Source organism: Halictus rubicundus, chromosome 5 (genome assembly GCF_050948215.1).
Source record: "Halictus rubicundus isolate RS-2024b chromosome 5, iyHalRubi1_principal, whole genome shotgun sequence".
Lineage (NCBI taxonomy): Eukaryota > Metazoa > Arthropoda > Insecta > Hymenoptera > Halictidae > Halictus > Halictus rubicundus.
Window position 1 is genome coordinate 1,664,700 of NC_135153.1, and position 24,793 is coordinate 1,689,492.

Below are 24,793 nucleotides of genomic sequence, written 5' to 3' on the forward strand. Positions count from 1 at the left end.
TTAGATATTTTACAAGGGAGTTGCCATGCGGTGCTAGATAGAGTGGGCTCGATTTGTTTATTACGTGCAAAAAGGGGTGAAAGTGTGATCAACGCCATAAATCTTAACCCCTCGGTTCTTGGACTATTAAATATTTGACTGTTAAGATTTTATTGGATTTTACCTGATTTATTGGAGATTAACGCGTTAACACGTTCGCTACCATTGTCGTACAGTCGGTCACAAAAATATTCGAACGCCAGTACAATTTTTGATTTTTGTCATATAGCTATGGCTGCGAAAAAGCATCCGCCTTGCGAAGGTTAAGTATAGTAAAATTAAGTTGAAACGCTTCGTTGTTTCAAATTGGTAGCACCCAGCATAATAATTCAGAGAATCCATGACGGAGTTGAATTTAATAAAACGTTTTAATAAGCAAGGTGAGCAGCGGAGCAACCGCTAGGTAGCGTACGTGTTAAGAGCTTTTTCCTCCGTCAATCGAAAGATGCTTTACACAGCAATAATAACGCTTCTTTGCGTATTAATCTCGATGGAAATTATAGTTCGCAGAGGCCTCAGTGGAATCCTTTATTTCGCGGTGTCGAGCCCGATTCGCGATGGGAAATTTGTGCGAACACAACGAGAACGGTACTGATACGTTTGAACTTTTCATATAACGAACTTTCTACGTAAGTTTCTGTTTTCAACAACAATATTTGAAGAACGGAAGTTCCAAGCCGGTTTACGATATTTTCATTGAAACGTTCCGCGAAGCATACATGTGGGTACGCGGGTACCCGGTCGAATCGGATTGAACAAACACGAATAGCGTTCGGTTCGCATAAATGGAAACACTAGCGGATATGCATAGTTAACCTTTAGACCGAATGGGCACCCTGCGCGAATAATTCCCGACCCGAGATATTAATGGCAACGATGTAAAAAAGACGACGACGTTCATTGTTCAAATTTCGCTTCCATTGACAACGAGTTTCCATGGGTTTTGGTGCGTGAACATCAGCAGCCCGGCGGCTATGTATGTTGTTCAGCCACGTTTCCTGTAAAGTACCTTAAGAAGTATCTATCGCTATAGTGTCTTAGTCTTAAGCCTTTCGTACGTGTTAGGAAAATTCGTACGACCGTCTCCAACTGAGAACCGGTCGGAAAATAATGTTACAGCTATACATTCCACCGCGTGTCGTAGAAGAGACGCGAATCGAACCCTGAGGAATCTGCGAAAAATTCAACGCGAACGCGTCACTGCGGAACATTCTGTCATTCGACGCTTTAGCACCCCACACGTGTTCGATAGGAACGAAAGTTCGTAGCGATTTTAAATTAAAGTTCAGAGAAGAAAAAATTCAGATATTTATTCAATACAATTATTCAATTATTTCCCACTGTTTGCTATTAGTTTTGCCATGTTTGAGATAAATCATCATGTTACTGAATAAACCTACAAACAAATATCTTTATTTTATCAGTATTATGTTATTGAGTAAACCTACGAACAATTATCTCAATTTTATCGTTATTCGGGTTATTGAATAAACCTACGAACAAATATCTTTATTTTATCAGTGTCACGTTATTGAATAAATCTACGAACAAATATCTTAATTTTATCGTTATTCGGGTTATTGAATAAACCTACGAACAAATATCTTTATTTTATCAGTGTCACGTTATTGAATAAATCTACGAACAAATATCTTAATTTTTGTTTTTGAATTTTAATTTCACGAATTTTCGCTCCGAACCAATACGCCGGAAAAGGAACACGGCGTCGATCGAACTGGTGATTCATTGAACGCAGGAGAAATATTTTCGCGTGATTCCGAATTGATTAGAGGTCCTTGTGGCCCGATACTTTAGCGCAACACGGTATATCACGGAAGGAGCGCGATTAATCGTCGCGCGATGAAACAGAAATTCATTTGTGGCCGGTGTACCCAGGGTTTCTCTTGTGTCGCACGCGTCTGTACATATCGCGTGCGTGCGTATATATATATATATATATATATATATACAGGGTAGTCCATATAAAGGTAGCCACCTAAATATGTCCTCCAATTGTCCCGGAACGAAAAACATTTTTTGTGACTGAATATCGACGGACCAATACACTGCAGAGAATATTTTTGTGGCAAGATCATTTTTTGGACTTTTTTCACTCACAGATTTTCAGTATACACCGTATATAAACTATTATAGACACCTGCACTAATTGACAAATTGAAACAATCGATTGTCAAGAATGTATCATTGTGTGAGTGACTGAAATAAAAGAATGAGAAATGAATGAATCAACAAGAACCGAATTGTTCAACATATTGCAACTGATAATTGTCAATAATTATCGTTACGCAATCTCTAAATGAAAATCTAGCCACACTGAATTCTTATTACCATTAGGAAGTATTTTTGCAAATTGTAAGTGTATGGTTAACAATACTATGGGCCACATTACAAGTCACATATAAATATATATATCGCGCCATTGGAATTAAATATGAAATTCGAATAAATTACGCACTACGTGTTCTTTATATCGACGCAATTGGAGGAGATATTCTATCTGGCTACATTCAAGTGGACCACCCTGTATGTAGATGTATGTATACATACACAGGTGTGTAGCTGCGCCCGACGGCGTATCAGTTCGATTACGGAACTATTGCGGACATATCGTGTTATGCCGAATGGTTATCGGTACCCGGAACGCGATCGATCGTTTCGAGATTACGAAATGGTATGTACGTCCGAGGACGAGTACGAGGAAAATCTTAGCACGTGAACTACTCAGCGCGTTTCCGGCGATTCGACGACGAGCCTATTCAAATCCTGGAGCCGGGCACGCCCCGTCGACGTCGGATTCTGTTCGCTCGATCGGTTCAGGACTACTGTCAACCCCTGCCAATGAAGATGCAGGGCGAATGGAACGCCGCGTGCCAATCCTCTCAACCTGTTGTACGAGCAGCGACGACTTGACTCGGCTCCCGCCTCCCAAAGTTCCTCCTCAACACTAGGTTCACGGAGCAAACAAATTTGATTATCCCTCGTTACTGCATCAAAACAACAAGAAATTGTTAATCGTTTTTACTATAGCATATGCGCAAAGAAATAAATTTGTTGAACGATTCCCCCAAGGATGGATCTTAAAAATCGCAGTGCAGTGTTTACTCGATATATGGGCCAGCCAGGGACAAATACCGGCCAGGAGATACTATTCTTTGATCCACGTCGAACGTAAAAAAGAACAGCGAAGCTCTAGAGGCCTCGGGTCATAGCCCCTCACGGGGTAAATACAGAGTAAACACTGTAACCGTAAATCGAGAAATGTAGAACTCGTCAAAATGGCGGACTCCGTGAATCTAGCGCTAAGGTCGATTTTTGTTCGGCCACGGAACGATTGAGTTTGGGATAAGACATTCGAATTGCCCGTGCGTAGGCGATTTCAATGACAATAGTCATCCAAGGTCATTCAAGGTCGTGAATGCAAAGTGTCAACTTTTTAAGCTGGTTTGCGCTCGCTCACAGTGCGCCCCACACAAAACTACAGCTCCGTTCATTCGACGATCCTCTCCGCTTCCCATTAGCGATATTTTTGACGAATTATCTGGACGGTTTACAGTTTACAGGATCTGTGCGTACTGTCTGGTCGGTCACTAGGTATTCTACGCGAGTCAAAAGGACGACCGTTCTCAAAATATGATTCCCGGTGTCTAGAAAAGGGCGCGCTAATTCGGGTTCCCGTCTAACCGGTTATCGTAATTGACATTGGTTTAGGAAGCGTCTCGAAAGGACTAGAAGTTTCCCGCGAAGTGTCAGAGTCGCCAGACGAAGACTCGTCTCCCCACTCTACCTTCCCCCTCCATGTCGCTGTTCCTCCATTTTGTGACGACAAGCATCCCCACGCTTCCGCCACGGATCGGTCACGTGCGAGCACCGAATTCGCGTTGCTTCTGCGTCTGCGCCGTGACTAATCCGGTAATGTCAGAAAGAGGGGGCAACTGTATTCCCCTCTCCTGATCTGGCGACACTGGTGAGAGTCTCCCCACTCTACCTTTCCCCTTCTACGTGGTTATTCCCCCACGCTTCCGCCACGGATCTAATCAACGTGACTAATCCGGTACCGGCAGAGAGAAGTTAACTTTTGCTCCTCGATTCGAGTCGATTCTCCTGATCTGGCGACCCTGACGCGGTGTGCCGTGGGAGGGATTATGCCTCGGGGAACATGCTCGCGGCTCCAGGATTTCGCACGCGGCTACGCACCGGCTGTCCCAACTCACCGGAACTAATCTCTATCATCCTATCAGCCTATATACTGTGAACTAGTTACGAGTACTACAAGATGCACGACAACAATCGTTAATCTCATCCGTTCTCCGTCGTTCGTGCGACTTTGTCGAAATCTGCTCGCAGCTGCCGGGAGAAACGAAAACAGAAAACCGAAAAAAGTGTGTGTCATTATTCCCGGTTCATCGGATGGTCGATCGGACGCGAGTCCGACATATTCGAATGTATGCCGCATCGGTCGCGACCGTTTTAGGCCGAAATCGTTTCCCTTTATTTCTTGGTCTTATCGGAGAACGTAGCGAATCTAGAGTATTGTCCATGATCAGTGGAAGGGGTGCCGCGGTGGTTCGCGCTCGAACTACAACACGCTGCACGCGCGGCGTCACTTTTCCGCGGGACACACACCTCGAAGCGGAAAGAGTCCGGAAACCGTTCCGCTCCCGTCGATTCGCGAGATTCGCGCGCAAGACGTCCAACGTTTAGGAAGAAAAGAGCATTTCTAAATTGACATAGTCCTGGGACACACGCTAGTCCCCATTTCGAGGATCTACGAAAAGGTTCGGATCGATGCCCTTCCGAGGAAGGGACACCGTAGTATTTAAATATTAAAAAGGATTGGTACAAAGGTGCAGTGGCCGGATCGTGGACTTTCGTGCGGGTTCCCTTTCACGGGCTGTTTCACCGAAATCAGAATAAACTTGGACTAAAGTGCGCAGGTGACCTTCGCGTAACGTGCGAGTCTCGACCGTTGAATTGTCAAATGAAAAAAATTGTTTTCATCGAATGTAAACAGTTTTGGTTGACTAAACAGAGCGCAAGGCAATTACTGAAAAGAGTGAAATCGTTTTTGTAGAGAGCAATAACAAACGAACATAACCTGTTAAATATATTCCGTGATGTACGAGCACGATACCGTTCCTATTCTGTGACGGGTTGCACAGCCTGAACCAAATTGCCACTTCCGCCGCCTCGTATTTTTGTACGCATTTGCATATCTATGCGCTGCGTTATTGGAAATCGCTGTTCGCGTCATGCAAGCATAGCTGCGGTTTGTTGGAACGCGTTGCATACGGTGGTCACTTGGAAATCAAACAAGCGATCCGTGAAAATAAATTTTTGCCCATCGAAATGAAAGATTTACCATCTCGTTCCGGAACGGTTTTAATTACTTTGCCGCCACCTCGAGCGCCCCGTTACACGAAGGTCACCTGTACGGAGAATCTCGCCATGTTCTCAGATATTTTTATAGACGGCATAAACGCACAAAGGTCCACAATCCAGCGATAACTTTCAGCGTTCAATGTTTACGGTGTAGTTCCACGCTGAGCCCACTTCCGCCATCTTGTTCCTCCACATTCCGCGAGCTTTTCTCTCCGGGAAGAGATTGTTCTTTTTTTTTTTTTTTTGGTTGTTTCGATGTGCACGTTGAACGAGATTCTCAGCCGTGCCTGCGCGATTTGCTTCGCTTCTGTTCACCCCATTCCGCGTGCCCCGACTCGTCCATAGCTGTAGAGAGGCTTTCGAAATGTAAACGCGCGGTTTGTGCTACTCGCGTGCCGTCTAAAGACCCGCGGATAATTCGGAAGAGATTACGTTTGTTCACGAGTCTTAACGTTACGGCGGATCCGAGATGTGCGACTCGAAGCGAAAGATGAACTCGGTGCCCGATCACGTACGGTGATCTTTTCAGGTTATGTGCGGTACGGTATCTTTTTGGAGGTTAGGTTCGTTGCACCGGTGTCCTCGCTCGGAAGCCAACTTCACAGGAAACCTCTGGTAAAAACGTTGCGAACCGAGATTACCGAGCAAAAATTTCTCTTCTCGAGGAATGTTAATTGACCAAACGATAGTACTCCCTTGGTTTTCCTCAGACCGCGCAGGCACATGGCTGTCCATAATACTAATCTTAAAGCGTATCGATTATTAAAGCACCATCTAAGTAGTTCTAGGATCTATGAATTAAACAAGCCTCGTTTAGTAGACGGCGGTGTCCGTGCGTTCGCCGCCGTCGAATTAACCCTACCGGTTCTCGAAATCGATCGTCGTCGATCACGACTACCGATCGATGCTTAATCGTGCGTTCTCGCCGCTCCTCTCACCCTAGGGCGAAACCTCCTACGAGTATATTGCTTGGCTGAGCGTCGGCGACACTGCACTTGTTGAATTGACTAGTACATACCGCTGTTTAATACGTGGTTTGCGAGTTTCCAGATCGGTCCAACGCGTTGTCCGTTGGCGCTCGTCGTCCCAACGCCGACGCCGACGTCGACGTCGACGTTGACGTCGGGGACGCGATTGCACCGGAACCTGTAGAGGCAAAGCTTCACTTCCGTCTCTCTCTCTCTCTCTCTCTCTTTCTCTCACTCTCTCTTTCTTTCTCTCTTATCGTTACCTTAGTATTGACTGGTAGTGTGTGTTTGTACGTGTCACGCGAGCCTTAGACCTTACACGCGGCGTATGCTTAAATTCGTAAGTTTTCCATTTACAGTTCGCTAGCGTAAAGCGTACTCGTTACTCGCCGGCGACAACCAATCGAAAGCTCGACGGAAATCAAGTCGCTACACTATAAATAAATCCGTCGCGTCGTTGATTCGATCGCGAATGAAACGTTGAAGACAAACGACGCAAGAGCCTGAGATAATCATCGACGAATTCTCAATTCTCGTGATTGTGTTCGTTTCATTTCGTCTACGTTTCGGTGTGACCGAGCGACGGCTGTCTCGGATGTTCGTGCGCGTTCGCGTCGTTCGTCCTCGCAGGTTAGGTTAGTGGCTATGGGAGGACGTGACGTCAGAACGCCATCTGTCGAGATCTCTCGGAACTAAAGTCTCTCCGAATTCTTTCTGAAGATCTTGCATGTTTTGTGTTGAATTAACCGACTTTGGAAGAAGCTACCTTCGATTGCGCGTGTTTACAGGGCAAAAGATAAAATTATAACAGCCACCGCGTCGTTGGGCAAAGCCTTGAAAGGCGATCACGTTGTCGACCTCGACAGGCGATCCTGATGATTCGTCCTTTCATTCGCAAATAACCTGTACACAGCAGAAGAAACATGTCGCACGAAATAATGGTGGAAGTCTGTCGAAAACGTACGCAATAATTAAACCTACGACTTCACCCAACCACCGAATCTCGAGTACGCCTTACAAAGGTTTTCGTGTCCTCACTTAATCATGATACTCACTGCCGTGGGTCCCTGAGCGATAGCAGTTTCCTTAGAGGCCTCCTCGACCCCCTTGAGCTTCTCCTCGGCCTGGCGTTCCTTCAACGCCTTCAGTAGCTTCCACTTGGATCCAGGGGGGCCAGGGCTGACCTGGCCCTCCTTAAGCGTCGTGTCCGAGCTACCGCAGGACGAGGAGTCGATTTTGATTTTCGGCAGGCTCAAGGTCGCGGTAGTTGCCGTCTCGGCGCTACCGGCTCCGTCGCGCTCGAGGCCTTCAAGGACAGTGCTTTCCGAATCCCATGCACCCGGGATGCTGACGGACACCTCGCTAGGTGGTACGCTAACGCTACCTTCGCGAGAAAGGGATTCTGAACCGGGATGAATTTTTTCACCGTGTCGTAGAGTCGAGCCGCTCGAGCTCCGTCGAGACTCTTGTTCCTCGATGTCCTTCGGAATTTCTTCCTCCTCCTCTTCGTCCATCGACTGAATAGGACTATCGGGACCCGAGGTCTCTCCCGAAGAGCCCTCCTCCATTGACGAAGGCGGCTTTTCCTTTCTGACCTCCTCCTCTTGCGCCCACGTATGGTAGTCGGTCACTCTAGCGAACACTTGTTCGATGCTCTCGGCGGACTTTCGTTTAGGGATTGGTTTCTCGTCGCGATATCTGTCTCTCTCGTCGATACGACGATCCTTCGAGATGGTTCCGTTCACCTTGGCGGTCCTCTGTTCTTCTTTCTCCTCTTTCAGCTCTCTCGGTTTCGCGGTGGCCTTCATCTTCAGCTCCTTCAGCACGAACGACATTTTCTCCTTGACCGTGTCGTCCGGTCGATAATGATCAGGCTCTTCGGGTTCCTCCACCAGAACCTCCCCCATCTCGACTTCGATCTGCGATTGTCGTTCCATCTCTTCCAACTTCCTTAGCTCGTACTTGTACCATTCGTCCTCAGAATCGATCGAATCCTCCGTACTTTGTCGTCTGGAGGAGACCCTGGACGTGCTTCGGTAGGAATGCGTGCTACGGTTGTCCTCGTCCAGCTCGCCGGGTCGCGACCCTGTCCATGGAATTTCGAGGGATTGCTGGTGTCGCGGCAGGAATCGGCTGCCCATCGACAAACCCCTCGTGCTGGACGCGGACGGGCTGCCTTCCGACGGCGGCGCTTCCTCTGATATGCTGGTCACCAACTCCGGCAACCTGGTACTGCTTGACTTTTCGCTCTTCTCGCTCTTCTCCGACATGTCTTCGGGGTACTCGAAACTGGTTTCGAGCGTCTGGACGGTCCCCTCCTCCGATTTCTTGTCGTTCCCTGAATCCTCGCTGGGCGGCTGTTCGTCAGACACCGTGGACGATTGCCTCTGCCGGTACTTGCCCAGCGCTCTAGACACGGCGAACTCCATGCTAGAACCGCCCATCAAAGTCACCGGAGGAAGCTTGGGCGCCTTCTCGTTGGGTGCTTCGTCCGAGCTGCCCGTCGACTTCTTGAGTTCGCCGACCGTTTGGAATATGGACGATCCTCCCGAACCGGACCCAGTGCTCTTGCCCGATGTCTCCTCCTCGAAACCACCCAGTTGATCGATGTCATGATCAATGTCCCTCTTCTGATCCTTCTCTTTGCCCCAGCCGTCCTGCAGAGCCTGCTGTTGCAGCTGCTCCTGATGCTGCTGTATTTGCTGCTGCATCTGTTGTTGCAGTGCCTGCTGCTGCATCTGTTGCTGCAGGAGCTGCTGTTGTTGCTGCTGTTGCAGATAGTCTTTCTGCTGCTGGGACAGCTGTGTCGGCGGCGGCTGCTGTTGCTGCTGCTGCTGCTGTTGGGGCATGGGCTGCGACACTGGTTTCCGTTTCGTGCTCGCAGTCTTCACTTTCGCGAAGAACGGTTGGTCCTGGTTCGCGTCGGACATCACGCTGTCCTCATCCTCCGAAAGGCCGCTCTGTCTGCCGCTGCTCCACTCGGTCTCCGATTGTTCGGGATCGGACAAGGACTGCGTCTGATGGCTTCGTCTCTTCGCTTTCTGCAAAATGCCCGACACCGTGGAGACCAGCGTGTGTTTCTTCTTCTTCCTCACTGCCTGACCTCTGCCGCGTCCTCTGCCCGTGGCCACCTCCGCCGGAAGCCTCTGCTGTTGATCCTGGGGCCCGTCCAGGTCCTCCCTCCTGACTCCGCCAGGCAGAGAGTGGCTTCTATGCCTCTTGCTCAGGTGTAGGTCCGGCAGCCAGTTGCTCATCGAGGTCATCGCGTTCTTCAGGGAAGATCCCCTTCGGATCTTTTTCCCAGCCTTCGCGTTATCCGCTTCGTGATCTTTCAAGTTGGAAGCGATGCTGATATAACCCGACTGGGACACTATAACGCTTGACGCGTCATAGTACTCGCTCGGCTGGTGCTGGGATTGATCGATGGACACTCGGCCGGTGTCGTGGTCCTGAATGTACTGATGCTCTCGTTGCCACTGCCTCTGGTAGCCGTCGGCGAGTTGTGCGCTTTCCGAGCTGCTCAGTCTTTGGCTGTACGGTTGGTACTGTTGCTGGTAGGCCTGCGGGTAGTTCTGGTTCACGTACGTATGATGATAGGCCGGTGGTTGAGGGTATCTTTTGTCGGTGTACGGACTCTGTGCATAGCTACCGTCCGAGGTCAACGATCGGATGCTCGAGGACGTGGAGTCGTGCGGTATCTGTTCCTCCATCGAGTTCAACCACGAGCTCTCGTTCGTCTCCGTACGGGGCAGGTTCGCGCTTGTCGGATAATAGGACAAAGCATCGGTGATATTGCCTGTGGGGAACATTGTGCGGTACATCGCGGCTTTGTAGCTCTCGTGGTTCGTCAGCCCGTCCGAGTACGCGGTGCTCCTGAACGGCTTCTTCATGTGGCTGCCCGCGCTCGATTCCGTGTACTGCACGGAGCCAAAGTTGTCTTGGTAGCTGTTGTACTGTTCCATCGCATCCGGGTAATAAGCGGTGATCGTGGTCTTCGGCCCGTAATTGCCGGAACCGCTAGTGTACACGCTGGTGATCGCTTGTTGCCGATTGCTACCTGCCACGGAGTAAATAGCCGGTTGGTCCGACCTAAACACATAGTCCAGCGTGGTCCCAACTGGCACGGTGTCGTAAGTGTGCTGCAACGTCTGCTGGCGACCCCGCCTCTTCGGGCTTTGGCAGGTGGTCGCGACGGGCGCTGGTGGAGGCACAAAGTTGTACTCCTCCTTGGTGGTCGGCGTCTTGATAGCAGCGTAGTTCGACAGATGGTTCATAGCCAAGGTGTACGAATGACTGGTTACCGTGGCTGTGGCGTTGGCGAAGGCGTCTCTGCCCTCCGGCGTGTCGTACAACGGCTCCTGCGTGACCACGGAGGATGTGGTCTCCGGAAGAGGAGGGATCGGGCTGGTGGGTCTCGCCGTGGTTGTGCTCGGGATCAGAGTTGTCCTCGCATGATCCATGGAATAAGAGGTCAACATTTTGGCGATCGAGCTCTTCGGGGAGCTCGGCGACTTGTCCAAGCTGCTCCATCCGCTCATCGAAGATAGGCCGGAGTCGGACTTCGCCGCGACGATGTTCAATGCGCTGATTGGCTTGGTGGCATGTTTGGGCGACACTCGCGGAGATTTCGGCGAATGCGGAGCTCGCGGGCTTAGACGACCCTGCTCCATGGACACCAGCTTCTCGGCGTTCCTCAGGAACGTGGGGCTCTGGGTGCTCTTCGCTTCGGCTTCCCTTTGATCCGCCCCTGGCATCAGGAACGTGTCCGCGGTGTCTTTGGGCGCCGGCGGTGGCGGCGAACTCGGCGACGGGCTCGGTGGTGTTCTGCTCTCCTGGAACTCCAAATTCAGCCGTGCTGCGCTGCCGAAAAAACTGTCTTGCCTAGTCCGAAGACTCTGCACGCTGTGGACGCTGTGCACGCTGTGGACGCTGCCTGCCGATAAAGTCGGCGACGGAATCTTATCGGCGGTGGTGCTGTAAATAGTGGGCGAAGCGCAAGTAACTGCCACGAAGCTCTCGGCCATCAGATCGGTCAGCTCTTTGTTCTCCGCGTAGCCCTTGGCGAAACTGCCGACGTCTATTGGCAACTGGATCACCGGTTCGGGACTCTTCTCTCGCAAGGTGGACGTATAGCCGAGTCTAGGAGGCGTGTAGGTGCTCGAGATCGAGTCCAAGTTCGTCCTGGATGTGGATGTCAGTCTAGGCGACATTGATCTGGTGGTGAAGTCGCCGTCGGTGGCCAGGCCGCTGTCGGTGCTGACTCTGGAGATCGATCTACCGGTCGATCCAGGACTCTTCGAGAAGGTCCAGCTGTCGACGTCGGTCTCTGCATAGATCTTTCTGAACTGTTCGTCTATGCTACTCGCTTCCTCGGCCAGCTTTCTCGCTTCAGCTTCGGTGCTCTCCAACTCGTGCAGTTTCTCCAGAGCTACTTGATCTATTGAACTGAGCCTGGATAGTTGCGCCAAGTCTTGCTCGCTGACGCAGGGTGTGTTACCTCGGTAGCTCTTATAGTCAGCCGCGCTGAACACTTCGCCCTCGTCCTCGTCCGTTTCGTCCTTCTTGTCCGGCACCGCCTCCTTGATCTCTTCCTTGGCCGGCTTGCTGGTCAGCTCCTCGAGTTCTTTCTCCTTAGTCACGGTCTTCTCGAACAGACTCGCGTCTACGTCCTTCTTCCCGTTGGCGTCCTCGTCCTCGGCCTCCTCCCAGATCATCCCCAACTGCGACGTCGGTCTAGACGTGTCGCCGCAGATCAGATCCTCCCTGTAGGCATTGTTCAGGCTCCTGTAGAACGCTTCGTCTGGAATATTACTCTCTTCCGCGAGAGTCTCCAGAGCGTCCAGGTTCCTGACGTTCCTGTGCATGTCGGTGACCACGGCGGCAGCCGTCGAGCTGTCCTGCGTGAGACCGTGCATCCTAGCTAGCTCCTGTTGCGTTAGCTTCTCCCTCATGGACTCCTCGATGGCTATGCTCGCGCCTATGCTCTTCGCGATCGCATCCAACTCCCCCGCCGTGGTCTGTTGGGTAGCCAACGTTTGCTCCACCACGCTGGTTGTCTGGTGGGCGCCATCGCTCGTGTAGAACTCGATCAGCTGGCTGATCACCGTCTGCTGTTCGTAGAGAAGCCCCTCCAGCTTCTCCAGTCTCTCCCACATCTTGATATACTCCTGGCTGAGAAGGTCCAACGCTCTCCAAGCGTATTTCAGCTCGGTCTCGAGTATGTTCAACCTTGTCCCGAGCCTCTCCATGTAGTCGCTGATCACGTAGTCGATGTTTCCGTCCGTGGCAGCAGCGGCGGTGCTCGTGCTGTAGCTCGCCATCACGGGCGAGTGAGCCCTTGGGCTGGTTGGGGCTGGCCCACTCAGCTTTGTCGAGTCCATTTTAATGAATTTCGCGCACGGATAACGCGGCCGTTCGGTCACCAGAGCCAACTAAGCTTCTACGATCCGACCCGATTCAGGCTCTTGGTGATCCCTAGGGCGATTCATCGCGTGGATCCGTGCGACCAGGCTGTTGGCGAAGTTACAGTCTTCCCTGCGGCCCAAGGAGGAACATGAATGACGCTTGAATGTACCGAGCGGATGCGTTGGATGCGCGAAAGATCGAATGACACTCGAATACACTGCCTCCGATGACGATCTCCATGTCGACCATTCCCACAAAATCCGAGCGTTCACTTCCCCCACACCTCTACCCGAACCGTACACTCTATGTTTTCTTCTTGTCACGCGAATCTCTCTTTTGATCTCGGTACCGTTTCAATACTACGATACCAAGCGTGATATATACACTATATTGTCAGTCACCATGTCTCTATACCACCCGGTCGTTGATCTACGTTACCGCCCTCTGTCCCCGGTTCTACACACTACGGCTGCATACACAAAGTTTGATATTTGCCGGCCGCGATCTTGATGAACCGCTCGAGATCGCGCGACACTTGGCGAATGGCACTTCGTAACCAGTCTCGTGTGTTCATGCCGCCGCTGCTATCTGGAAAAGAGGAACAAACGGATTGCGTGGCTTAGTACGAGGCACCCTCGTACCGAGTCAACGCTGACAACAGTTTCCATGGTGATTGACTTAGACTACTAGTTCTGTGTGTGTGTGTGCGTGTGTGTGTGTTTCATACGAGACGCAACGACTTCGTCAGAGTATATCCACCGTACGATCCACGAAACGTACGACGGCCAGGATCGAATCAACTTTGGATCGGAAACTTTTACGTGTCCTCCTTCGACCTTAACGGGCTTTTGCGAAATAGCAGCGCGAAAGCTACTCTGCTGTAATTGATCCTCGACTACCGATATGCAGTCTCGGTGGAGATTATGCTTTTCTATATCTGCATCGTAACATAAGAGGTTGGAAATAAATTGATTCATATACAAAAATATATGTAAAATGTGGCAATCCGACCAACAGAGGTGTACGTTGCTCACGTCACAGAGGCGCGCGACAGTCACGCAACGTGCACCTCTGTTGGCCGGGTTGCCGCATTTTAGGCGGATTTTTAATGGTTAATAATAAAAAAAATGAAGTTAAACCCACGATTTTTTTACTATTAATTAAAAATTTTAAAAATTATTTTAAAATTACAAGAGCATAGGAGCTCCGCTGTAATTCACGAGCGAATGGATCAAAGTAGAAGCATGCAGATCCTCGTGGAGGCATGAAGAAATTCTTGTGTATTACAACAAAACTTGAAAGGAAAGTTCGCCAGAGCGACAAGATGGGAACGGTGCCAGAGAGTCTTGCAGACTACGGCGAAATCATAGAGTTCAAGGTCCGAGAAACTATTTGCCCCATTCATCTATACATCGATTATGAAATTCCTCCATCACTTCTACAGTAGTGAGACAAAAATCTTGGAAGCTGAAAAACGAATCGTAATATTCATTCCAATAATCTTTCATTTGGCCAAGTTCCAGATAATTCAATTAAGAACAACCCTGCTCCAAACAATTGGAAGACTAAATACAGTGAATTCTCGATATATGTCAACAACACGGGTCTCGTCATGTATCGTCCAGGTGACATACCCGAACCGTCTTATGTTTACACTCATCGACGTCCGAGGCCTCTCGAGCTTCATGGCCCTTCACGGGGTATACCCCGCGCTAGAGGGGATAATTCCGGGACGTTTATCATCCAGGCCTTGGCGACATATATAGAGGATTCACGGTTTCTTGAATCGAGAAGGGTAAAAAACGAGTAGTTCAAGTGCAAAAGGGTACAAACATTTAAAGAATTCAAAAGTACTGTTCGGGGCGAAAGTTCGTAGCATTTTCAAATTAACATTCAAAGACAAGATTAAAATTTTTGGGGCTACTTATGTTATTGAATAAACCTGTGGACAAATATCTTAATTGTCTTGAAGCTAATGCATACAATTTTCATTTTGTATAAAAATCCGTAAATTCTAACAAAATGTGTCGTACCCAACGCGTCAGTTAAAAAATGAAGTTTCAGCAGTCACCATTTTGATGAATAATCGTTAAACAAGCCAAGTGCTTTCTGTTTCATTTAATTCGATGACAATGTTCTTCTGCCCGCGAAATGCTATGATATGCTCTACATGTAAACGCGTCGTCTCCGTTGACGTCGAAATCCTAATCCGTCTTATCGTCGAGTTGCAGTCGTGTCGCAGCTTCAATCAGGATGCAGAGATTTCTTACTAGCGGGGACAGGAATTAGGTGCTATTAAGCGAGCACTCAGGTGTTACTTGCAGCGGTGTTTAATCGAGAAGCACATTGGGTAAGACGGGATGCATGGAAGCCTCGCAAGGAATAGTTTAGGTATAATTCCGGCACGGTGGAAACATGTGCTCATTTTCACTGGTTTCGGTTAGATATCATGTGTCAGTCGCATCAAACGCTTGGCAAATCAATCGGATTATTGTCCGGGAATATCGAGACACCTCTATCTTCATGATAAACTACAGATTACAATATAGAATCGTTCAACCGTCTGCGCAGAAATAGTTGCACAGTGTCACGTGACTAATCCGGTAATGATAGAACAACAACTTTGAATTCAAAAATTCGGCCATCGTCGGTTCGGATAATCGAGGTTCCATCGTGAATTAAACCAGCGAGTCTGAAACAAATTGTCTCGTTTTAATCCCCGGTACGCTATGCCGGGGTCATTGGTGACCCGCCGCACAGTGGTGCCAAGGCGGCAAAAAATCCATTTTATAAATTTTCGATTTTTATAAAAAACAAATTACTTTTGTATTGCCTAATAGTGAGTGTATAATGTGCCAAAGTCCGATTTAAAAAAAAATTTTTACGGAGATATAAGCATGGTAAAGAACCTTTTCTTCTCTCCCGGGAATTCATCAGTTTTCAGTGCGATAGTTACGTAATTACCCCGTCTATAATTGAATACTTAGCGGTCTACAAATCATATGGGTTATTACAAATAGCCTAAACTATTAACTGGCGAAAAAAAATTTTCAAAAAAAGTTGTTTAACATTAAGTAATATGGACGAACCTAAAGCCTCTTTGCGTTAGGCTCATTTTTTATTTATGGAGGAATAAAAAAAAATCCTTTCAAAAGCTTCGATCTGGAACTAATCATTTTGGCAAGGTATAATATTGATCTAACTTTGTGTAAAAAATCTTGAGACCCTTCCAGACCCTTTCGCCGAAATTTAATTTCCAAGAATGAATCGCGCGGAAGTTACGATTATTTGATGTTTCCAGTGAAATCTTTTAGGGATATATCATTTATAAAACATCATCATGTATCATTATTAACAATTTTTTTTGTTATATAAATTATTATTTTATTTTTTAAATTACGGCGAAAGGATCAGGAAGGATCTCAAGATTTTTTACACAAAGATAGTTCAATATTATACCTTGCCAAAACGATTAGTTTTGATTCACAAGGATCTCAAGATTTTTTACACAAAGATAGTTCAATATTATACCTTGCCAAAACGATTAGTTTTAATCCTCAAGGATCTCAAGATTTTTTACACAAAGATAGTTCAATATTATACCTTGCCAAAATGATCAGTGCCAGACAGAAAACAGAGATTTCCGATTAGCCTATATTACTTAATGTTTTACAACTTAAAAAAAAATTTTTTTGCCATATAAGCCTTGTACCTGTCGCAATCTGTCCACAAATTTTCAAACAAATTCGTTCTATCAAACAAATTTCGATAGTTTCGTTTTTACAGATTTGGTACCACTGTGCGCCGAGGTACCGGTGGGGGATATGCCGACAAGACGACCCTTTTTATTTCGAAATAGGAAAATCGCTAGTCAAGCCGCATAGGCACTCTCTCTCATCTAAAATTCGACGAAAGCTGGTCCCTAGCCATTGTCTTATACCGTCTTATATCTGTATTAGTGAAATATCGGTCAGAAATGACTCCGGTATAGGCCTAGAACTTGCATGAGTCCGAGGGTTGATCAGAAAAATGTCACACACGTGTTGGCAACAGTTTCATAAAAAAAAAGAAATAATTAACCCTTTGCACTCGAAGCTATTTTAACACCAAAACGAAACCTTTCTTCCGACCTGGAATATTTCCCTTCTATATATATATTTTTTCATGTTATACATACTAACATGGAGCAACTTACTTTTACAATACTGAAGTGTTTAGTGATTTATTGAATACAAACAAATTTAATAATGTAAAAAATATTTTGAATAATGATACAGCAAGTTTTAGTGGCGCCTTATAGTCGCCACTCGAGTGCTAAGGGTTAAAAATAAAAAAGCTACGTCATCGGATTCTCTTTTCCCTTCACGTATGTCGAAACATTACTACGTACAGTCACAAAGCAATGGAATTTAACGTGCCGGTTTTTAACAAAGATTATTCAATGCAAAAAAATATTCTTGACTCCATGATTGTATTTGCAATCAAAGAAAATACTTTTAATAATATTACAACAATTTTAGCACCGCATTTGTCCTCTTTCTTGATCGTCCCTAGTGTAAGATCGTACTTTCGAACGCGCACGAACCGTGTTTCACGAAATCTCTAGTGTGCTCGACGATGTACGTGCGAGAGCGAGTCTTCTTCTAAAGTCTATTTGCTCGGCCATGGAATGGTTGTGTTCCCCCTCTTCGAACGGCACTTACTCGATCCATATCATCCCCGTTCCCTGTCCCTTCCGTTCCCCGAAAGTAAACCAATTCTATACATTGTACTCCAACCGCTGCCCTTCGATTAAAACAATATTTATACGCACGGTGTCTTCCCGGGTTATTATCCGCACGAATATAGGAAGCGCGGTGACCTTCCAAATGTAAATATCGTAAAATCGATAGTCTCCTATGTAAATAACCTCATAGTACGCGACCGCGGTTGTGTAAGCATAGAATGCACCGTTTTACACGCGTTTCGACGTATAATTTCGTCCATATTCCCATTGCCCTCGTACGTTTAATGATTTAGCGTTCGTGCATACTTTATGTTTCCACTGTTCCACTGTTCCAATTCTACAATAGTTCGAATCGAATCGATACTTTAAACGTACACTCAAATGACGGATTTCAGATTTTTTTTTTTACAATTCATGAAGTTGTAGAAATTTTTTTTTTATTAAGTATTTGAGGGCTTACGCCTTATTGGTTACCTAGTTTTTGATCGTTGTTCTAGATTTTAAGCTCAGAATTTTTTAAAAAGCTATGTAGAAATATTTTCTTGAGAAATTTGTCATTATCAATATGGATCAGTCTTGTTTAGGGCTCGGCGGTTCTAATTTTAATCCTGTTGTAGATCGTATTCACCTTTCTGCACTCCAAATTAACTTTTCTGCTGATCGTCGCAAATTCGCCATTTTGTAAATCAAATTCACCCTTTTGCAACTCTAGTTTTTCTACAAATTGGTTTCCTTCGGCTACATTAACGAAAATATATCCGATATAAAGTTATTATTGCAAGCGAACAATTGTATTGCATACATTGTGACAATGTTTGAATGTAAAATAACAAAACGACATAAAATCAACGTAAACTGCTTATTTAACTCAAAAAGTGTCTCACCACATGTTTACATTTTCCCGCTATTGTTACTCGTTATTTCGTGAGTGGACGCGTAGGGGTCATATGAAGGTCAATTTCGTTTTCTGAATGGAATGATGTGTTTTTTAATACATCAATGGATGCAGCTCAGGAAAGTTAAGGAAAAGGTAATAGTTCAGGAGATATTCCAATTGAAATAATTGCACTGACTAAGGCGTTTGCTTTCATTTGAAATCGATCGATTGCCCTATGAATAATGATTGTTAATGTCATTACCAAACTACGGAGTTTATAGATTTATAATTAAAATGGGTTGGTGCAATTAAAAACGGGCGGAAAATTCAGACATACGAAGAATCAAGATATTTTCAACGTGTTAAAATTATTCAAGAAAAAATTAAATGTGCACCAGGCTCCCTTGTCATTGATGGAGACAATTTTTATATTGCATCGAACTTACTTTTAATAATAAATGAACATAGATCCAAAATAAATAGAATGAAACGAAATTTGGTGTCGTATAGTGTGACGAGGATGCCCCAGATTAGATGAACGTCATACTAAAGTCGTTAAGAGCCAAGGGTAGTCACGTGACTTTGGCAAAGTCAGCAGGTCGGTAACTGCTGTGTAATTTCCGTTCACAGCCTTCAGCCACTGACTTAAGATCCGTCTTGGTCTTGATCCAACGGGTCTTAAGTCTGTGACTAAACTTGTCACATTTTTTGCTCTGTATTATCGACATTATGATTTCTGACGCTAGAAACGTGCTTCAAGTGTTTGGCTTTATTTCGCAGAGAATCAAGACAAAATATAGCTCAATTTGTAGCTGGAGATATTTTCTAGATCGCGGTACTCTCGATTTCATCCAGAAAACTCATCCAATGGCATACAAATGCTTGGATTCCACGGCATGCACGTCGTCAATTTTTGGCCTACTTCTAACGCTTATATTACCAAATATCTGCATAATCTCGTCAACTCATGACCAGCGCGCGCTAGATTGAACCTTCGTCTTTCGAATGAGTCCTTCTCCAGCGAAAAATATTCTCATATAAGGACGAAAAGTTGAGGCACGTAAAACCATTTTTCGCCTGTTTTTGTCGGTAACGTGGTCACTCTACCTTATCGCGAATCTACGGAGTCTTGGCTCTTAATACTCGTATACAGAAATTTTCAATTTTAAACTTTCCTTTGTCGAAAAGGAGGGCCGAAAGAGATCGTTCTGTCAAACGATGCTGAGGTGTTTGACGTCACTGGCGTATTCGTCGTCGATTGGTTACAGAGTTCCACGCTCAACTAAATTAAGACTTAAACGAGCTTAAGTCGAATTAAAGGGGATTAGCGCGCGCAGATACGATTCGTTCAGCGAGGCACTTATCGTCGTTTCAATCATCTTTTTCTGGAAGTCTGGCTTCCCTTCGAAGTCAGCAGGAAAAAATTTTCTCGAGGATCCTGATAGCTCGTCGCGGTAACCACGTTCGAACGAAGGAGCGATCGATTTATCGGCGGCGAGAAACGAACGAGACTTTTCGAAAGCGTCCCGACAGCGATTCGCTTTTACAGCATTTATGAAATTGTATTTACAACGACCGTTAAAGACGCCGGAGCGCCCACGCCAGCTCGATTCGACATAAAACTGTGCGGGAACGATAAAAAACCGCCGTTTGAAAAGGAATTTGCCATTTATACGCGCGAAGACGCTACCCGGCCATTATTGCACCGGATAGCAATCTCCGCGGTCGGTGTGCTTGATACGTGTCTTTTCGAAAACGGTAGCGGCCAGACATTTTATTGTGAACGAATGATAATATCAGAAAGATATCTCTCCTACAACTTTCCAACGTCTCTGGTTTCTATCGGCCTCCTCCGGCTACTTGTGGCGAGATTGTTCCACGGAATTGAATTCGAAAGCGACGCGACACCGTCGAAGGATTCATGGGATTGTTGCACGCGAATCAGCCGACTTCGTTACAATATTTTATTGCATGGCTGACATTTTCCGATTTGCTCACCGATTGGTGGCTTATATAGGGTGTCCCACCTGATTTGAGCATATACTGTGGCAAATACTGTGACGGGATAAAAATTTTTCTGAAGGTCATACTTTTTCAGATCTCAAGGTTATCGGAGTTTGGTTTTTTAAATTGGAACTACACATTTTTATCATCACTATACGATAGCTGAAGTCAAGGTGTTTCCAAACACCTGTAATACTATGACCTTCGCGTGACCTTGAGTGCAAAACACTCATAAACACTACGGAATTGATCGAAATGGTGAAAGAACTTTGATAGAATGAGTGAGTACGCAAGAAAAATTACACAAAGTTGCATCTCCTTTTGTAATAATTTTAGGAAGTCGAGAACAATATATCTAACGATTATCAACGATTGCATTGTTTATATTTTACCTACACCTTATCGGTGAGTCCACCTGAGAAAATTTATCTCGAGGGTCCTGCACTACTGACTAACTGGAGAAACTTTCTGACTGAAGAATTGTTTTCCAGGAAGGCATAAGCATAAACATGGTCATTCGTCACGATTGCTGTGGACTCGCATAAATCCGTTCGAAATGGTCTTTTGCCGTTTCGCCTCGATGTTCCTGCGGTCAACAGCTTTCGCGGGAGGAAAGTTCCGGGTACGTGAAAAATGAAAATGGAATTCGTTATCGCGAGACCGTGGCTGGAGAACCATCGTCCGACGAGGTTCATTAATCCGCGAAGCTGCCGCGAGAACTTTCCGACGAATTCGTAATTCTTCGAGCCGTAATGAACTGGATAACTATGGAGAATCCAGCCGGCTCCGCGGAACTGCGGGAACGTGATTCGAGTTCGCAATGCCAGTCTCCGAAACAAATCTCCGGCTCGTTCGTTTGCGGATCGTTGATTATGCAAGATGTATAAAGAAATCTGCCTGTTATTATACCGCAAAGAAAGCATTGCAAGGGGCACCGGTTACTGTTCGAGGAGAATGGCTGCCGCGTGATATCACGCTTCTGTGCCCGCTTTTGAAGTACAGTCCACGAAAGAATTCGAACGCCCTTTAAATCAAAATAGTTTTTTAAGAATTAGACCAAAAACAAAATTGACTTGTTTTGAGCAATTAGGAGCATTTTAGTTTTTTAATTTATGTTGGGTGAAGCAAAAAGTTCTGAATTAACAAAGTTAGAATTTTCGGACCTGGCACCAAGCGATTATCACATTTTCAAGCATTTGCAAAATTTTCTTGATGGTAACAAACTGGCCTCAAGAGAGGCTTGTGAAGATGAGCTGGTCAAGTTTTTTACCAATAGGGACGAGGACTTCTTCAATCGCGGAAATATGAAATTGCCTTCAAAATGGACAAAAGTTATCGAACAAAACGGCGCATATTTGATTTAAATCCGAAAATTCTAACTTTGTTAATTTCATCGTCGAAATAAAGAGAGAAAACGCTTAGAACTTTTTACTTCACCTAATATACTTATGTCGCGTCGGATTGCGGCATGCGGGCAGTGTCGGCAGTGAGGGGAGCACGAATTGAGGGGAAACGTCTCCCTACTCCTGAGACCTCCCCACCACGCTCCTATGGAGTATAGGAGGAGGGAGTGGGGGCTAGGGATCTGTATAGGAGGTTATCTCCAGGAGAGATAAAAGCACGATGGGGCATAGAAAGTGGCCAGTGGTGGGAGAACCTGCACACTCGCAGTGGGGGTCGTCAAGCGACGGCGGGGAAGGAGCCGCCCAGGCTAGGTGCCTGTGCTAGGTTTAGGGGGGTGGACGGTTGCATTGGATTCCGAGATCCCGACCACCTCCCAATTAGCTCAGGGAGGCCACCGTGGGGTTTAGTGGGTTCAGTGAATTCTCATTACGAGTCAGTGCCAACCTTACAATTTGGAGTCAGTGGAACTACCCACACCACCTCGGTGTAGGGCCGAAGCTCGAGAGCCGTCTCTCGAGCTACGTGCAACATTGTATCGGAGAAAGACATTTCCTCAGACTTCTTGTCACTATCGCTTAGTAATCATAGACTTTTATGACTTGTAGACGGATATGACTCTTAGGTTTCCAGCGTGCCCTGTGTATTTCAAATGCGACGCTCGGCGACAACCTCAGATTTCGTCTAAGAGTCAGTCACCAGAACGGCGCAACTGACTCGTAACGAGAATTCACTGTATACCCGGCATTGCACACACCGCCGGGGAGTCCCACATGCCCCTCTTTCCCTCCCAGGAGAACCGGAGGATGCGTAATGCATTTCCCTCACTATAAAAAAAGGGCTGTGCCAGGTTATCAGCGAAAAAATAAGTCTGGATATATTACATTCTTTGTTTGACGAATATGAGTACGTCATGATTTACTAAATGACGTGCAAAAAGAATTTCGAAAAAGTTGGTAGGAGTTTTATGAAAAAACAAGAAAGGAACTTTTTAAAACTTTTTCACTAATGAATATTTCGGCAATTCGTAATGAGAATTCAGAAATGAATTTTTATAATTTCAAAAACTGTGAAGTATAAAAATCTGACCGTGGTAGGTTCACTGTACATTGTTGTACACTGACGTTTATACGAAACGGTTCTTTTGGTCGAGACGCTTCAAACTTTCCAATTCAAATTCATTAATTAGACATTAGTCTCTAGCGCGGATTTTGAATATTGCGCGGCGGATACGATGCAGAAACGAGATGGCAGGAGAAGGGTGCAGGATCGGAACGAGGACGAGGAGGAGGGAGTCTCGCTGTCGCAGCGGCGAAATTGAAAATTAAAATTTATGATTGCATTAAGCAGCTTAAGCGCGACACCGGCTGCGGCGCGGCGAGGGAAACTTTTGAAACAATGCGGACCAACCCAACGGCATGAGTAATTATACGGTCAAACTATTTTCTTTCGCGCCCTTTCCGTTGTTTTTCGCCAATGAATTCTCGCGCCAGTGTTCTCTCAAGAGGCTCACGGATATACATGTATATCTTCCTCCGTAAACACTGCGACGAGAAATTTCAACGCGAATCTTCTATGACTTTCATAGAAGGCAAGGCAACTTACCTGCCTACATATTAGGGGGGGGGGCCCATAAGTAATTAATTATTTTGAAATCTGAGAAACTTTGTAATAAATTCAAGTTTTTATTTCTTAATTTATTATATAATCTCCATCATTATCAAGGACAGCCATCTTTCCTGCAAATTTTCAATCCCCCTCTTATAGAAATCCAGGGTTCGTGAAGTGAATGTTTTATTTCTTAAATAATGCTCCAGAGATCTGAAAAGATGATAGTCAGAGGGGGCAATATCTGGTGAGTACGGGGGTACCGGTAAAACTACTCATTGCAATTCTTTGATTTTTTCCTGAGTGAGTTTCGCTGTATGGGGCCGGGCATGGTCAATTTGCAGTATTACACCTTTTCTGTGGACTAAAGATGCCCTCTTTTTCAACAGTTCTGAATACAGCCGTTGTAATTGCTGACAATACAACTCAGCAGTAACTGTTTCTCCAGGTTTCAACAACTCAATGTGAATTATGCTACGACAGTCCCACCAAATGCACAGTAACACCTTTCTGAGCGATAATCTAGGTTTAGGGGTTGATATTGCGGTTTGATTTGCAGAAAGCCATTGCTTGGAACGCTTTATGTTATCATAAAGAATCCATTTTTCATCTCCGGTAACGATTCTGCTAAGAAATGGATCTCTACGTCATCTGGATAGCAATGAAGTGCAAATTGATCGACGAATATTCTTGTTGGTCTCAGATAATTGATGCGGTACCCATATTCCTTGCCTATATGCCTTTCCCATTTCGTGTAGGTACCTTTGCATAGTTGACCATGTGGACCCAAGGCTTCTCGATAATTGTTGTATACTTAATTTTGGATCAGCTTCCACTAGAGATTTTAGGGTGTCATTATCAAATTCAACTGGTCGTCCACTTCGAGGCCTACCAGAGAGATCGTAATCGCCAGCAGCAAACCTTCTGAACCAACGTTGACACTTGTTGACCTTCAATACATCTCCATAAACGTCGCAAATGTTCTTTGTTGTTACCGTTGCATTAAATCCCGCATGAAAATGAAAAAGTATGCAATGACGAATACGATCCTCGGAAGGTACGGACGCCGCCATTTTGTTACAGGGTTGTAAACAAAAATTATACTTTTTAGAATATTTTGAACACAGGCTGCTTTATCGAAAACTGTAAAAGAATATGTTTCCTCTTCAACGATCGGTACAGTACTAAAGGCAAAACAAATTCTTTGCAAATAATTGATTACTTATGGGTACCCCTAATATTTATTTCGGACACAGTAGAACCTCGTTTATATTAACCAATTACAGTGGAGCCACATTCGAACGAGTTGGGAGACAAAAGTGTCCGGATAACGGAATTTTCAATAACTCAGTCGTGAGTGTTCGG

The 24,793-nt window shown here is 45.9% G+C and overlaps 1 protein-coding gene across 7 annotated transcripts in view; it reads right to left on the minus strand.

Annotated features, from left to right (window-relative positions):
- Positions 1-24,793, minus strand: part of Unc-13 (unc-13) — a 628,091-nt gene that overhangs the window by 154,465 nt on the left and 448,833 nt on the right. For 3 of the 7 annotated variants that reach the window (XM_076787592.1, XM_076787590.1, XM_076787591.1), the window contains exon 3: positions 7,463-13,400. The exons of the other annotated variants lie outside the window; for them this stretch is intronic. In XM_076787592.1, coding sequence (XP_076643707.1) covers positions 7,463-12,787 — 5,325 coding nt within the window. In that variant the 5' untranslated portion in view covers positions 12,788-13,400. The remainder of the gene's footprint in view (positions 1-7,462; positions 13,401-24,793) is intronic. 7 annotated transcript variants of the gene reach the window in all.